The sequence below is a fragment of the Nothobranchius furzeri genome, chromosome 12 (assembly GCF_043380555.1).
Source record: "Nothobranchius furzeri strain GRZ-AD chromosome 12, NfurGRZ-RIMD1, whole genome shotgun sequence".
Taxonomy (NCBI): Eukaryota; Metazoa; Chordata; class Actinopteri; order Cyprinodontiformes; family Nothobranchiidae; genus Nothobranchius; species Nothobranchius furzeri.
Genome location: NC_091752.1, coordinates 46,852,384 through 46,869,500, shown reverse-complemented (window position 1 = coordinate 46,869,500; position 17,117 = coordinate 46,852,384). Strand labels below are relative to the sequence as shown.

At 45.0% G+C, this 17,117-nt stretch overlaps 2 protein-coding genes across 2 annotated transcripts in view; both read right to left on the bottom strand.

Annotated features, from left to right (window-relative positions):
* The window catches only part of LOC139062148 (uncharacterized), a 38,931-nt gene that overhangs the window by 8,173 nt on the left and 13,641 nt on the right, over window positions 1-17,117 (bottom strand). The gene's annotated exons all lie outside the window — the stretch shown is intronic.
* LOC129162779 (uncharacterized) lies at window positions 10,730-15,891 on the bottom strand. Its single transcript, XM_054738888.2, has 2 exons — window positions 13,462-15,891; window positions 10,730-11,788 (listed from the first exon to the last, which is right to left on the bottom strand). The coding sequence occupies exons 1-2, from the start codon at window positions 13,779-13,781 to the stop codon at window positions 10,891-10,893; spliced, it is 1,218 nt and encodes a 405-aa protein (XP_054594863.2). The 5' UTR covers window positions 13,782-15,891; the 3' UTR covers window positions 10,730-10,890.

Here is a 17,117-nt window from a genome sequence, read left to right as displayed (position 1 = left end):
CGGTTAGGAACATATGGAACAATCAGATTACTGATGTATGATGGACCTTGATTATTAAGAGCTTTATATGTCAGAAGAAGGATCTTAAAATCTATTCTGAATTTAACAGGTAGCCAATGTAGGGAAGCTAAGACAGGAGAGATCTCTTTTTAATTCTCATCAGAACTCTAGCTGCAGCATTTTGGACAAGCTGAAGACTTTTAACTACATTCTGTGGACTTCCTGGGAGTAATGAATTACAGTAATCCAGTCTTGATGTAATAAAAGCATGAACTAGTTTTTCAGCATCACTCCTGGAAAGTATGCTTCTAATCTTAGCAATATTCCGAAGGTGGAAAAAGGAAATCCGACAAACTTGTGAAACCTGGGATTTGAATGACATGTCCTGGTCAAAGATAACACCAAGGTTCCTTGCTTTGTTCTCGGAGATTAATGTAATGCCATTAAGGTCAGGCGATTGGCTAAGCAATTTCCTTTTCTGGATTTCTGGTCGGCTATTCGCGGCCGAATGTGAAGCGGCTGGGATGAGGATCAGCACCTCCAAATCTGAGACCATGGTTCTCGACCGGAAAAGGGTGGCTTGCCACCTCCGGGTCGGGGGAGAGGTCCTACCTCAAGTGGAGGAGTTTAAGTATCTCGGGGTCTTGTTCACGAGTGAGGGTAGGAGGGATCGGGAGATCGACAGGCGGATTGGTTCGGCGTCTGCAGTGATGCGGACGCTGAGCCGATCTGTCGTGGGGAAGAGGGAGCTGAGCCAGAAAGCCAGGCTCTCGATTTACCGGTCGATCTACGTCCCAATCCTCACCTATGGTCATGAGCTTTGGGTAATGACCGAAAGAACGAGATCACGGATACAAGCGGCCGAAATGAGTTTCCTCCGTAGGGTGGCCGGGCTCAGCCTTAGAGATAGGGTGAGGAGCTCGGACATTCGGGAGGGACTCGGAGTAGAACCGCTGCTCCTCCGGATCGAAAGGAGCCAGTTGAGGTGGTTTGGGCATCTGGTCAGGATGCCTCCTGGACGCCTCCCCGGGGAGGTGTTTCGGGCATGTCCTGCCGGCAGAAGGCCCCCGGGTCGACCCAGGACACGTTGGAGAGGTTACATCTCCAATCTGGTCCGGGAACGCCTTGGGGTCCTGCCGGAGGAGCTGGTGGACAAGGCCGGGAGAGGACGGCCTGGAGCTCCCTAGTTGGGATGCTGCCCCCGCGACCCGGACCCGGATAAGCGGAGGAAGACGACGACGACGACGAGGATTTCTGGTCCAAATATGAGAACTTCCGTCTTGTCTTAATTTAAAAGCAAGAAGTTAAGAGAACTTCCGTCTTGTCTTGATTTAAAAGCAAGAAGTTAAGAGTCATCCAATTTTTTATGTCCTCAAGACAAGCCTGTAATCTACCCAACCGATTAGGTTCATCAGGGTTAATGGATAAATATAACTGAGTATCGTCAGCATAACAGTGGAAGTTTATCCCATGCTGTCTAATGATTTTACCAATTGGGAGCATATATATAGTCAAAAGAATTGGTCCAAGCACTGAACCCTGTGGTACTCCGCAAGCAACCCTGGAGTATGAATAAGATTTGTCATGTACATTTACAAAATGAAATCTGTCAGACAGGTAGGATTTAAACCAGCCTAACGCTGCTCCTTTGATCCCTACAACATGTTCAAGTCTTTCTAAAAGAACATTGTGATCAACTGTGTCAAAAGCAGCACTGAGATCTAACAAGACTAGAACAGACACAAGATTCTTATCTGAGGCCATAAGAATATCATGTGTAACTCTCACTAATGCAGTTTCAGTGCTGTGATACTCTCTAAAACCAGACTGAAATTCCTCAAACAGAGCATTAGTGTTTAAATGCTGACATACTTGGATGGCCACTATTTTCTCCAGGACTTTGGATAAAAATGGAAGGTTAGATATTGGTCTGTAATTCATTGGGTCATCTGGATCCAGAGAAGGCTTCTTAAGTGAAGGTTTGATTACAGCAACCTTAAAATCTTGTGGTACATACCCATTTACTAAGGATAGATTGATTATATCTAGAATGGGGGCAGTAACCAAAGGAAATGCATCTTTAAATAATTTGGTTGGGATTGGATCCAAAATGCAAGTTGAAGGTTTAGATGAAGCTAATATTTTTGATAACTCTGAAAGCTCAACTGGATCAAAACGGTTCAAGCACAGATGAGGTTCTAGAGTCACCTCTGAAGCTGCCTCACTTACTGAGGAAGAAGAAATCGCATTAGGGAGGATGCTAAAGATTTTGTTTCTAATAGAATTAATTTTACTTGTAAAAAATCCCATGAAGTCATTGCTGCTGAGGGCTAAGGGAATAGATGGCTCAGAGCTACGATTCTGTGTAAGTTTAGCAACTGTACTGAAAAGAAATTTAGGATTATGCTTATTCTCCTCAATTAATGCTGAAAAATAAGCAGTTCTAGTTTGTTGAAGCTTATTTTTATAAAGCAAAAGACTATTTTTCCAGGACAGGTAGGCCTCCTCATGGTGCGTAGAGCGCCATGTTCTCTCCAATTTCCTAGAGTTTTGTTTTAAGGCATTTAGTAATGGATTATTAATATTTAAAATATTTGAAGTAGTTTTTTTTCAAATGGTTGAAATTTGTACTTGTTTATCAGTTCCAAAATTGAATAAATCAGTCACTGAAGGCACCGTGCTCTATTTGAGGTCTTTAGTTTTTTTACAACCAAAAATGCTTTTGCGCTCATTAGGGGGTACTCGGCTGAAAAAATTTTTTCACAGGGGGTACATCAGTGAAAAAAGGTTGAGTACCACTGATCTATAGGATGTCTCGGAGCGTCAAAAGATTTAATCCTCGACCAGGTAATTCATACCCAGTTGATACATATCTTAGTGACTTTCGACACCATTTTCAGAGATTTCCTCTAGTAACTCTCGAGGACAAGTTCTTTCTGATAAGATTAACCTCTGATGCAGTGGGTTCATTCATTGATTGCCAGCATGGTGCGATTGCAAATGATTACGACTGGCTAGAAGCTGCAATTCGAAGAGGATGCACTTACAATGCTAAAGAAGCTGGTTTAAAGTTAGCTTTGTTAGTCAAACAGGGTCGTAATGAAGACCCACAAGCTTTCTACCTACGCCTCTTTGACGCGTACTTTGGTTCAGAATGCAAAAAGGGGATGGAAGATGACAAAGGCTTTAAAGAGATCTTCCTTGATAATTTGCATCCTCAGTACGGTCCATATATGGGCGCGGTAGACCTTCAAGTCAAAACTATGGACGATCTCAGGATGATGGCAAGTTATTGCTTCAGGCGGCTCAAAGAGTCCAGAAAGTCTAAGGATACCCCGTTCGTCCTGGCGGTGGAGGCAGATCCCTCCACGCTGCGGCTCGAAGGGACTACATCAGGAACTGGTAAAACTAAGTACAGCAAACCTGGTGCTAAATCAAAGGCCCAGAACTCATATAACAACTCCAAGCCACGAGGCCTTCTCACTAACAGGTCTCAGGGTTTCTCAAGAGTCCGGGACCCCCCACCGGCCAGTGAGGGGGACGCCAAGTCACCATGAGTTGGTCGTGAGAAACATTGTGTTTCTTTTAGAGAAAAGGGGGGTCCAACATACTCCTTCAGGAGAGAGTTGTCTCGCTCCGGCGAGTGCCGATCTCCTTCTGACCGGTACTCACCGCGTCGTGGCCGCAGAGACTGCAGTCCTGCCCCAAGGCTGAGAGATTATTTCAGGCGCTATTCTCCTGAAGCAGCTCACGCCGCACTGAGTGCTGCACTTCGGTCACTGCTGAAAGAATCATCGGTAGGTGAGTCAGTTCTGTCCATCTCTTCGGCAGACCCTCCTCCACCTCCTGAACCAGCATGTGACTTGGTCCGAGAAGCAGGTCTTGCAGAGGTGAAGCCTGCCACAACGGGGTGTCCGCTGACACCTGAGACCTTGCGAGGTCTGGAGTGGTCGCTTCCATCAGTGCTGGTCCTCTAGCACCCAAAGAACCTGCCACCAGACCTGGCGAGCCTAGATCTCCGATCAGACTTCCACTAAGGATTCTCTGCAAAATCATCCGTGATGGTCCTAATGAGAAACCTCACATCCTGGTGACCCTGGAGGGGGCTCACGTCTGTGAGGGCATTATGGACTCCGGTTCTGATTTCACCATCATGTCCAGCTCTCTCTGGGAGCAGGTCCGCATGGCTGCAGCTGCACAAGGTCGCGTCTTAGGACTCACACCCTGAGCTGTGAACATCCATCCTTTCTCTTCAGGTAAAAGGACTTACCTGAATGTGGTGTTCCGCAACTTCACAGTGGGAGACATGTCCGTGAGCCATCCAGTGTTTGTAGCTAACATTGATACTTTTCCTTTCTTTTAAGGAGGGGACCTGCTCCAACGCTTTAAGGCTGTCATTTCACTCAGTGATAGGACACTCCGAACTCGACTGACTCAACCGACGCCCTTGGCGTCTCTTGAGGACATCATTACCTCTTTAGGCGTTGTTAACCACGATGGCGGCGCCAGTCTGACCAGTTGATCCAGTACCTCAGACGTCGTGACTTCCACAGTGTTGGCATTGTCTCTGCAGCAGGACCACCCCACGGTGTAGTGGGAAAACCACCTACTCTAGGGGAGTTAGCGGTTGCGGTGACACACCGCCTGAGACTGAAGGGCCAGGGGGGAACACCACCTGCCAAATGGGGGATTGATGGTGGCGCTGATACTCCGACTGAAGCCCAGCACCTTGCGGTGAGGACTCCACCTGCCGAAGGATGGGCTGATGACATCACTGACACTACTGCACTACAGTTGGCGCTGGTGACCTCTAGCCCTGAGGTTGGTGACTCACCTACCAAGGGGGAGGTTGAAGGGCACCCTGTAACATTATTGGCTGACCCTGATCTTTCTGACTGCACCTGCACGTCGACCGAGGGCCTTCCAGAGCTCTCACCTGCGCTGAACCCTCACAAGGCCGTGCCAGTCTACAATCTAAAACGTTCATGGTTTCCATTTTCAGCTCTGACAAAATGTTGTTAGTTGCGTGCATCGGTCTGATATCGACCACAGCTGAGATTCATTCTCAGCCTCCTCAAACACATCTGTACGAACCTGGGCCCTCTTCGGGTATCACACTCAGAGACCGCCCAGGTCTATTAATTACTTACTATCGTCTATTCACACAAAAGATTTTTGTCAAATTTGACCCCGCTATGGCGTGCACTGATAAGTTGACGAATGACTTTGCCAGCCTCTCGGAAACGGGAGCCCGCTGGACTAGTACCCTGACAGCATGCAGAAAAGTTAAAGTTAAAGTTAAAAGTCCCGTTAGTTGTCACACACACACAGGTGCGTGTGTGCGAAATTTGTTCTCCACATTTGACCCGTCCCCTGGGGGAGCGGTGAGCTGCAGACACAGCCGTGCTCGGGAACTATTTTTTTGGTGGTTTAACCCCCCAATCCAACCCCTTAATGCTGAGTGTCAAGCTGGGAGGCATTGGGTCCCATTTTTTCAAAGTCTTTGGTATGACCCGACCAGGAATCGAACCCCTGATCTCCCAGTCTCAGGGCGGACACTCTACCACTAGGCCACTGAGAAAGGTCTGAAGAAGAAGAAGAAGCAGACATCCGTCACATACTAATCCAAGCGCTTAAATTCACAGTTTCAAACTGTGATCTTTCCGGTACCAGCATAAGACCAAAGCGTTTCCTAGATGGACTTTTCTCAGTAGCTAATGCAATTGGCAATCTTTTAAATTTTGGATTCTCTTCTGTGAATTCGATTGAGATTAACACAGTTCGTCGACACATTGATGAGCTTAACAGAGAATATCCGACTCTGCGTAAGCAGGTACTGGAGCAGCGACATGCCTTGAGACAGCTGGGCACATCTGAAAAAGAGACTATGGTGGTACTCAACACTCATAGTGACATTTTGCGTAAACCAACTTCCACTGTAAACGAATTATGCTCTTTTGTGAATGTTGATTATGCTCATACACAGATGCTGACCATTTGCCTGTCCGACTATGGCCGGGATGTGAGCGCTTCGATTGACACCTTCCTCATTGGGAGGATCCCTCCGTACCTTGTGTCCCTGTCCATGGTCCGGTCTGCGATTGCTCGGGTGACATGGAAGGACCCGATGGCCCTTCAGACTCACTTGGCTTTCTCATTGGGCAGTGCTAACAAACTAAGCGTCAATCCAGATGCTAGAGAGCTAGCTTTCATCATCAACTTTCCTTTTGTGTCTCCCAATGACATCTATAGATTAAAGGATGTGGTAAATGTAGGTAACTGGGTTGACGACACTCATGTCAGGTTAGATAGGCCTCCGGTCGTCGCATTCCAGGAGGACACGCCGCATGTCCGATTGGTTCCAGATCTGCGAGTGTGTTCGCTCACACGTGGCCTACACTTCTTGTGTCCAGGCACAACTTTTCTTCGTGGCGGAGCCACTAGTGTGTGTGGAATTGATGAGTTGTCAGGTGATTCTAAATGTCCTATGACGGTGACTTCACGTTCGCATGTTGTTCAAACTACCGCTGTTGTTGTTGGTGACCGTTGGTTGGTTAATACCCCAGCTCGTGAAGTGGATGTTTTCTATGAGTATCATGGTGTGTCCACACGTGTAATGCTTCCGTCTCAAACCCTATGGGTGACAGTTCCACGTAGTACTATGGTCCATGTAGGTGAGGTCTCTCTATATTACTTGGATCCTGGTGAGCATAAGTCTGTTATGGAGTTTTCTCCTTTCTATGATAACATCTCCTTTGCTCTCTCTCCAGCCACGGTGGATCGTGTTACGTTCAGTGGTCCAACCATGGTTCGGGTTGGTGCGGTGAACAAGGTGCTGCGTGAGTTGTCGGCAGATCCTGTTTTCAACCAGTGTCTTACTCCTGGTCCTCCGCTGATTCTGTCGTGTTATTCACTGCATGCCTAAACCTTTGTTTGTCTTTGGGGTTGTCATTTTTCTTGTTCCGTCACTTCTCCACATGGTTGACCGCTCTAGGGGACTCGGTCCACCACATCAGTGGCCGCCTATCTCGAGCTCTCGTACCGGTTGTTCGTGAAGCCCCAGCTGCCCAGGTGTCTCCACCTGCGCCGGCCAGTCCTGACCTTCCACTTCGAAAGTGGGGTGATCTCTATGGTCCCGACTCGTCAGTCCCATAGTTCTCTGTTTCAGGTTACACAAGTTAGTCTGTTTGTGTGTGTGCATGGTTGTATTTCCTGTCTATACATTACGTGCAGACTTGGAGTGACTTAGGGTGGTCAAACTGTGGGTTCCTGGAGTCCTATAATGGTTAAGTCCTAACAGTAAACAGAGTATTACACAAACTGTTATGTTTTTCCAAATTTAATTTTTAATTTTTTTATCTACTAACTAATTCCTTATGGGGTACATTCACATATAGGTTTGTTTACTAACATCACTGATTTACATTTCTGGTGTTCTTTCTATTACTAGTAATTATTTTATTAATTATATTATTATTTCTGTTAGAAAGATATTCACAGATATACATTTCTGCATTATTTTATTTGCAGCTGATTTCTTTCGTCATTTCTATCATAATCAATTTATTTTGATTTTTACCAGTTATGGGCTACAAATTATTTTTGCCTTTCTGTTTGATAACATTTTTGCTCAAAAGAGTTGATTTCCCCTCATATATCATAGGGTTATATTCATTTTGTTATTTTTGCAACACTTTTTCCAGAACACGTAAATTACTGTATTCATTTCCTACACCTGAACTCCGTTCACGTAATTTGCTACACATAGCACATATAAAGTTCACATAATTGGCTTCACATAGCGCATAGGCGCATATAGTGCTAGGCTTATTTTTGTTTGTTGTTTTGCATCAAACGTCTATTTGTGTGTGTCTACTTTGAAGTGCCCTGTGTCTGCTCTTCTCCTCTTCTGAGTTTCGCCATAGGTCTTCGCTTCCTGGGAAGACCTCTCTACGCCATCGCCTGATTTGGTTGCCTGCTGCCTGAGGGTCCGGTTCGTTTGGGTCTGAACGTCCTGTGGTTCCTGCCGTGGTTGCGGGGCTCTCCGGTTCGCCTGGGGCCTGGTCCGGTCCCTACTCTTCAGACTACACTGTGTGGGAACACAGTGCTCATTTATCCTTTTTGAAATATTATTTTCAAGGAATTACCAGTTGAAATTCTTCCCGTCATGGGGATATACAAATGATATACAGGTGTTAACTTAATCAATTCTTCAAGACATGTTCCGTGACTATCCACCAGGCATGGGGAATGCTTCCTCACTCCTTCTGCTTTAATCTGGGACATGACACCTGCCATTTCTTGACGGAGTCCTTCGGGCCTCTAGGATGTTACAATGCCAGGTGGTTTCTGTCAGACTACCGTGTCCTTGTAAAAAGGGGGGGAGATGTAACGTCACCAAATGGACTGATTTTGAGATCCCACAGTTAATATGCACGGCCAGAGCAAATAACCCTGGCTACACGCATTATGCTGTATTTTACCCTGAGAGGAGATGGATTGTCTGCACGCAGGCTCTTTAATCAGAAGACTTCATCAGCTGAACTGAAGCTTCAACAGATAACGAAAGATGAACAAGTAGCATTCTTTTCCCCAAGGTTCTGCACAGCGCTCTGTTAGATAAACTGTTATTCCCAGAAGAAAAGAAGATTTCATAATTAAAAGTAATCATTTTATATTTCAAAATAATCATTGAAGAAAGAAGATTTTATAATTAATAATCACTAAATATTGTCTTGTATAATTATAAATGATGCAATGCTTCATGAATCTGTTTCAATGATACTAAGTATGTTTACTGGTTTAGGTCATCACACTTGCAGACAGAGTAAGGCTAAGATAAAGACATGACACATAAGTAACCTTGTCCCACATTTCAGAGTTCAGAATCGGAGACTATGTTATGAGATGCTTGGGAACTTCTGAGATAACACCAGGCCTTAAAAGGAGCTTCACTCTCAGTTTCAGTAAGCCAGACAGACAGACAGACAGAGAAGCTCAGAACGACAGTCTGAGTAAGCCTCTTTCACCAGAAGGATTTTGACATAGTCAAAACCTTAAGCTTTTGCACCTGCGAAGCCGAACAACAAGAAAGTATTTTCCTGCAGAAAAGCTGATTTGTTTAGACTCCTTAAGAGTCCAAGATGCGTGGTTTCCATCCATCTGGCATGACCCGAGCCACATCTCTAGGACTGAAAGGACGGTACCTCGGTACTCTACAGCCCTCCGGTACCAGCGGTCATCTGACCCCGTCTGACTTTCGGATCCGTCAAGAGGGTGCCTCTTTGGGTAACGTAGACACGCAGATAGTGTTTGTATGCAGTTTGATAAATAACAGCTTGTAGCTTACTTGCAAACCAAATTTCCTCCATCCAGGATTCAGCTTTCTCATGATACCGACTCTGAAATAATTCACACCCAGTTCAAGACACCCATCTCTTAGTTCGCATCCACTCACAGTAAATAATAATTTAAAGCATTTGTCAAGTCTTAAATTGTTTGTAGAATAAATTATTATTTGTTTGCAAACCTGACTGGTTCTTGAATCCTAAACGAAGTGATGACAGTCCCTGAATAAACAAAGAGTCTTACCCCCAAATTCCACTACCTCCGCTCCGCTCCGACACGAACGCCGGAGCAAAATCGGTCCCGTTCTAGTCAATCAGAGCAATTCCACTACTGCGGCCGTGCTCCGGCAGTGCGGCGCCGTGCGCCGCCCTCTGTTCCGGCGACCGGCAAAAATAGAATCGATCCTATTTTTGCCGGACGCCGGAGCACCTCCGCAGTCAATGGACAGAAATCACAACCGCCAAACAGGAAAAGGAGCAAGCACAGCTTCCGTTATTTCACAATAAAACGATAAACAACAAGCGTTTCTTTGGTTCATATGCACAGGTATGTTTATCTAATGACCATTACATGTACACATATGTGTCTCAAAACATTTTTTGCGTGTTTACACATAATATTGACGATCTTCAACTTATCTTTTAATTTGAAAGCCATTTCCTCGATACCTGCGTCACTCGAGTTACGGGAAAAAGTCAGCAGAAAAACACGAGCAAGATCAGAAGATGGACGAGGAAAAACTCATCCTTGAAGTGGAAAAGTACAAAATATTGTATGACACCACACATCCATTTTACAAGGATGTCAAAAAGAAGGACAATGCGTGGGCAGAAATTGGCAAAGTTTTACAAATGACTGGTAAGTACCGTGTAACATGCATGGTCGTGTATTGTAAAGTTTCCAAAAAAAGTCATGGAATGAAAATCCCCTCTGTCAGTTATAGGACAATTTCAGCAATGCATAATAGGTCTACATTAATATACTATAAATTATATTATACATTATATTCAGCAAGTAGTATACATGTATTAAAGATATGTATGTGTACTACTTGCAGAATAAGATTCTGTATATGGTCAAAATTGTAGCAAAGATTTGTAGAAAAATATTGTCCATTTGTTTGACATAGAATATTCTGTAGAAAATACTTAAAGCATCACTCCAAAATAACTCCTATGTTCTGCTTTCAGCAGTGAGGAAAAATAGCTGTATGTGCAATTTAATGCACCCTGTAGTGTGCTTTACATGCAAACAGTGCTAATCTCATGCTACTGTTCACAAAGGTGTAAACTTCCCTCTTCTGAAAAAAACTATAACCCTTTCCTCGAGTATCCCACTTATTTAATCCCTTTGGCTTATTATAACAATAAACAAAGAATGGCAAAGTCAAATAATACTTTTATTTAGGAAACATGCACACATTTATTTGTGGTTAAACAGTTTTAAAAATCACGACACAGTTGAGAACTTGTAAAAAAATAAGATGCACACAGATTGCACAGTGTCTCAACACTGTTTCAGCTGCAGGACTTATTTCCCATTTCACACCATTCTGTCCTGCCAAGCCAAACTGCCCTCAGGAGACATGAAAAAGTCACAAAAAATCTCCCTGATGTTGCAGGCCTCCCTGGATGCCCGATTTGGACCCATGTCTCTCACTGGTACCATGTGTGTGGTCTGTTGGTTAGCTTCGTCCAAGATTGCTTGGTTCTCACTTGGTGCAATCAAGAAGTTGTGCAAAATGCATGCAGCAAGAACAACACTGTCCACCTTGTCAGGATGGAGGTGTATTCGCCTGTAAAAAATCCTCCATCTAGAGGCAAGAATGCCAAATGCATTCTCAACTACCATACGTGCTCTTGACAGCCTGTAGTTGAAGATTCTTTTCCTGTGAGTCAGATTATGCCCGGGGTATGGCCTCATCAGGTACGGCTTCAGTGGAAAAGCTGCATCCGCCACCATGACATGGGGCACAGGGGTAGCATCAGCAGCACCAGGGAGGGGGGCATGGGGAGGCACATGAAGCGTTCTTCTCTCCATTCCAATCCCCAGTGCTGAGCCAGCGTAGACAGCTCCATCACTGCTTCTTCCAAAGTCCCCCACCTGGATCACCCGAAATCTGTAGTCTGCATCCACCAGAGCCAGCAGCACAATGGAGAAGATCTTTTTATAGTTGAAATACTGGCTTCCAGAGCGTGGTGGAGCTTGAATGTGTATATGTTTCCCATCCAATGCCCCCAAACAGTTAGGGAAATTCCACTTCTCCCAGAAGCCTTGTGCTATGGTCTTCCACATTTCATCAGTTGGGGGTGGCAGATATTGGCCCATCATCACTTTCTCAATAGCAGCACACACCATGTGGACAGAGTTTCTGACCGTAGTCTGGCCAAGACGGTAGCTGAAAGCCAGACTGACAAAGGAGTCACCGGAGGCCAAAAACCTGTATGCAGAAGAACAAAGCAAAAAATTGTGTTATTTTTGACTGATTTTCAAATTCTTCTTCTTTCAGGTGATCAATGTAAAAACAAATGGAGGGCACTTCGGGACAGCTATGTGAAGTCCCGAAAAAAGTCCGACCTACCCAGTGGATCTGCTGCAGGGACACAAAAGGAGTGGAAATTTGAAAAGATTATGTCTTTTCTAATTCCATATCTGCAACCAAGAAGGTAAGTTGCTGCAAACCTGTTTATTCACAAATGGCCAGGTAAATTGCCTTAAATTTGTTATTCTGTCAAACAATTTCAGTTATTAGATTGCCATTTTCAGTTTCGGTTGCTTGTGTTTTTACTAGAATAAATCCTTTTTCACACAGCTCAAGAAGTAGCTTGGACTCTGCATCCCAGATGGACACAGAGGAGGACCAACCTCCAACTCCTTTGAGCCTGTCTGGACCAGATGAGGCAGCAGGTCCTTCAAGAATGTTCACCCCTTCCACTGCTGCTGCTTCTGCTGCTGAACCTTCCACATCAAGAGGCCGGTCGCGTAGCCCATTGAAACGGACACCACAATCTACCGGCCAGTCAAGGAAGGCATATAGAGGTGGGGCATCTAAAGGGGTGGAGTTTGGGGACAAGCTGATAGAGCTCCTGAAAGAGCCACTGCAGCGCCCGTACATGCCAGAAGGGGCAACTGATGAGTGCTACCACTTCGCCCTCAGTATTGTTCCACTCCTCAGTGGAATGGAGATGAACAACAGGCAAAATGCAAAAGTAGGCATTATGCAGTTGATACAACATCACCAGCAGCTTGAGCAAAACCAGCAGCAGCAGGGCCACCACCAGCAGAAGCACCACAAGCATCAGGGCCTCCGCAAGCACCAGCACCATCAGCAGCCTCAGCAGGGCCACCACCAGCAGCAGCAGCAACACCAGCAGCAGCAACACCAGCAGCAGCAACACCAGCAGCAGCAACACCACCAGCTGCAGGGCCTCCAGCAGCTGCCGCAGCAGGGCCTCCACCAGCTGCAGGGCCTCCAGCAGGTGCCGCAGCAGGGCCTCCACCAGCAGCAGGGCCTCCACCAGCAGCAGGGCCTCCAGCAGCACCAGGGCCTCCACCAGCAGCAGGGCCTCCAGCAGCACCAGGGCCTCCACCAGCAGCAGGGCCTCCAGCAGCACCAGGGCCTCCACCAGCAGCAGGGCATCCAGCAGCACCAGGGCCTCCAGCAGCAGCACCATCCCCCATACCAGCAGCAGCAGCCGAGTATGCAAACCCCCACCCCATCACAACCTACACAGACATCTACCCCCACTCATCCTGCCTTTGTCCCATCTACCTCAACTGCAGGACAGTTTGGGGAATATATGGGCTTGCTTACTGCGGTAGATAAATGGGATGTCGATGAGCCTCAGGAATAAGTATTGTTTTTCTGTACTACTGACTTCTTGGAGTGTTTGATTATTACCTCGACCAGTTTTTTTATATTACTGTTTTCAGTTTGATGTTTATAGCTACATGGTTATGACAATTTGTCCTTTCCTTTTTGAGGTAATATTTCTTTGTTTTCTTTCATTTTTATAAATGTTTATATTTTTTGTTTTATAAGTGCTTGTTTTGGAAATGTTTGTGTTAAATAAAAGTTGAGTTCTGCATTTGAGAATGAGTCAAAATGTTCACCTTATTCCAACAGCTAGTCGTTGTTTAGGTTCAATAGCTGCTCTGAAGGATGTAGACTGTCTTCTCAACTCTGGTCCAACAAGGGACAGAAGCTCATCCATCTTCTCTGCAGACATGCGGAAGTACTGGTGGTGCCTCTGGCTGTCCAGTCGCAGCTCTGCAACAAGATGGTAGAAGTCCCCTTGGCTTCTTCTTTGTTGGTTCAGTGGGTGCACCCAGAACCTGCTCCTTCTTCTCTGATGAACCAAATCCAGTAGCAAAAGGAGAGCTAAAGTTCTTCTTCGGCTAACATGTGCTTCTGCAACAGCAATTATGCACATTAGACTAGAAAAACAAGCTCCAATCTAGTTCAATTACATTTAAACGTTTTCTTGTAACAACTATCAATGGTGGTTGGACTGTAAATGCACAAAAATAAGCCATAAATATTGTTTCTACTGTCAACGTACTCACCCATTGTTGATCCAAACACTTGCTGATATCTTAAATCAAATGATCGGCAGATAAAACAGTTCTTCTCCAAGCTTCTCCCACACAATGACTTGTTTGGCTCAAACTTCCGCATTTGTTTCGGACTGTATCGCGAGGACATGAAAATCCCGCGCATGCTTGTTTGCGCACCTTGGGTCTTCGCACCGGAGCGGAGCGGGGCGGAGCGAAGACTAGTAAAAATTGAGTTCGGAAGCGAGCGGCTGCGGAAGGCGGGGGCGGACCGGAGCGGAGCGGAGCGGAGGTAGTGGAATTTGGGGGTTAGAATCTTCTGCCTAGTCATCTTAAAGACCAAGCAGGTGATATTCTATAATTAATAGATTATCACAGCTATGGGTCACAAGTAATGACATTACAAATAAATAGCTTTTAAGCAATTTATTTAAAGGGACTGTAAGGAAGTTTGAAGTTTTTATGCTCGTGATCACCACTCAGGCCTAACGCGTAACTGCAGCTTCAAAAGTAAGCTCGTGCATGAGGTGTACATGCTGTACATGCACACTCCTTAACGACAATGACAGCTGAGACAGTCCCATGTGTGTGTGTCGCCTGGAGGACAGATGAACACAGCAAATTAATAAAAAAAAATGTGCCTCTTTCTCTGCAGCTGCACTTTCTCGTCGGTCGGCCGAACGTGCAGTGTGTGTGTGTGTGTGTGTGCGTGTGTGGCCCGGAGGACAGAGGACAGGAGAACATGTAGCTAATTAATTAAATAATTTAGTTCTGTACCTTTCTCTTCAGCACAGCCGACAAAGGTTTATGATGGGTCAGTCCTCCTGCATGCTCAGATCATTCCCTTCCCTTGCTTGAAAAATTGTTCCAAAATGAAAGTCGAACCCACATCTTTTTTATCCGTGAATTCAATGCCGTTCGGCGAGTCTCAAATAAAAATTTGGGCATCCTGTCACTGTAAAAAAAAAAATCATTAATGTAAAAAAGAAACTCAAAATGACAAATTATGTTCACAACTGGAGTCGAACGCAGGACTTTTGCATGAGAATCAGACACCTTACTAGGTGAGCTAAAGTGCCTATGATGTTCAATCTATCTGTAGCATTTATATCCTTGATCACAGCTGAAACAACGTCAAAACAAAGAACAGATCAGAGCAAAAATGGCTATTTTATTGCTAATTTGCAGGAAATATCTAGAAGAAAGTTCCACAGAAAGTAGCTAAGGGTCCTCAGAAATGTAGCTAGGTTTCTCACTAGGCGTTAGGAACAGCGACAACGTTGCTGAGTTGGCACTGCCTCTCTCTCTGCTGCTAAAGCTATGGATAGCAAATGCTACGGGCTACGCCTGAGCGTGAACGCGCATGAAGCAGCCTGCTCGACCCGAGCATCTCTCTTTTTCTGTGATTTTACAGAAAAACAGGCAATCACAGTCAAAATGCCAGAGCTCATTCTACAGGACCAGGGCATTGCTGGAGAATGTATGAAGGAGAAATGTATTATTTCTATACATGTTTTGGCTGTCAAACTTCCTTATAGTCCCTTTAATCCAATTTACCCTCTTATTGATCTCATTACAGGGTCACAGCTCGCTCTGTTCCTGTTCCTCACCGGACTATTCAGAGCTCCCAGGCCCACCTCATCCAGCTGCAACTTAAACAAGCACCTCATGTCACATAAAAAACAAGAAAACAACACAAAGTGCTTGAAAAGGAAAAGGAAAGTAGACTTATCCCACTACGTCTCTTAACCTTTGGTAAAGCAATAATTTATATAAATGTAGTATTTATTAGGGATGCACCGGTATCGATACCGGTATCTATATCAATACTAGTATCGATATTGGTGCCAATACAGATACCAATACCAGCATGAGTATCGGTAAAAGTTAACCGATACCAGCAACCGATACCATTGCAGTTGCTTGAAAGTGGCTTCACTGTAACTTGTCATTTTAGTTCACCTAATATTTTAGTTTTGTGATAATTTCTATTCACATATTTTACTTTTTATCTACCTCACAGTCTTTTCTTTTTGAAAGCAGAGAAGAAAATAAAACCTATATTCCAATTCATAGCATTTTTTTGTGTGGTAGAAGTATCGGCGAGCACTCAGATCCAAGTATGGGTATCATATCGGTTTTGAAAAAAGTGGTATCGTTGCATCCTTAGTATTTATATATTTGATAGAATTCATATCAGCTTCAACACTCGGTCCCACACCCAGGGCCGTTTCAAGGCAAAACAGCACGTTGAAACTTTCTCTATTATAGGGCTTTGGGAATGTTGAAATAAACATAGAAAATATATTTTCATCAAATTGGTTTGATGTGTGTACAAAATGAACACTTTGTCAGTCACAATAGTGACAGGTGTGATAGTAGCCACAGGCACAGAGAATTTGGTTGAAGACATGAGACAGGTTAGGACAGTTGAGTGTGCCAGGGATTGGTTAAAGATTCTGGTAAAGGTCTCTGGCAGCTGGTCTTGGTCTACACAACCGCTTAGCACTGGTCCTGGAACACCATCAGGCCCCGACGCCTTCCTAGGGTTGACAGGGTGCGCCTCACTTCATGTTCCTCTAAAGTGAGGATGATGCTGTTATAAGACAGAGACTTTGAAGTGAGCAAAGATGTTTAGTTCCTCCACCAGTTCGAGGTTGTCCACTTAAGCTCTGGGAACGGTTCAGTAGTTTGTCACCTGCTGGACGCCCTGCCACACTTTTGCTTGATGTGTGTATCAGAAACTCAGTCTGTACGATCGTGGACATTAAAAAAAATGTTTATGATCAAACAACAAACATGTTCACACAAACGGCCTTAAGCTCGGTATAGTGAACCATGCTCTGGGAGAAATAAAACCATTTCCCTCACCTGTTGATGTCCCGGTCTGGGGCACTATTCCTGTTTGTTTTCCCTGAGGGTGGGTGTGGCTGAGATTCCCCCGCTGTCTGGCATCGTCATCATGGCACCAGAGTATTTAAGGACCAGCGTGACACTTCTCCATGCTGGTTGATTACTCAGTTTATTACAAACGACCTCCTTCTTGCAGCAGACTCAGGCCAGATTTCCATTCTCATCCTACTCGATCTCAGTGCAGCATTTGACACCATCTCACACACAGTTCTACTCCATAGACTATCCACCATCGGCATTTCAAAAACTCCTCTAAATTTGCTCAAATCATATCTATCTAATAGCACTCAATTCGTCCAACT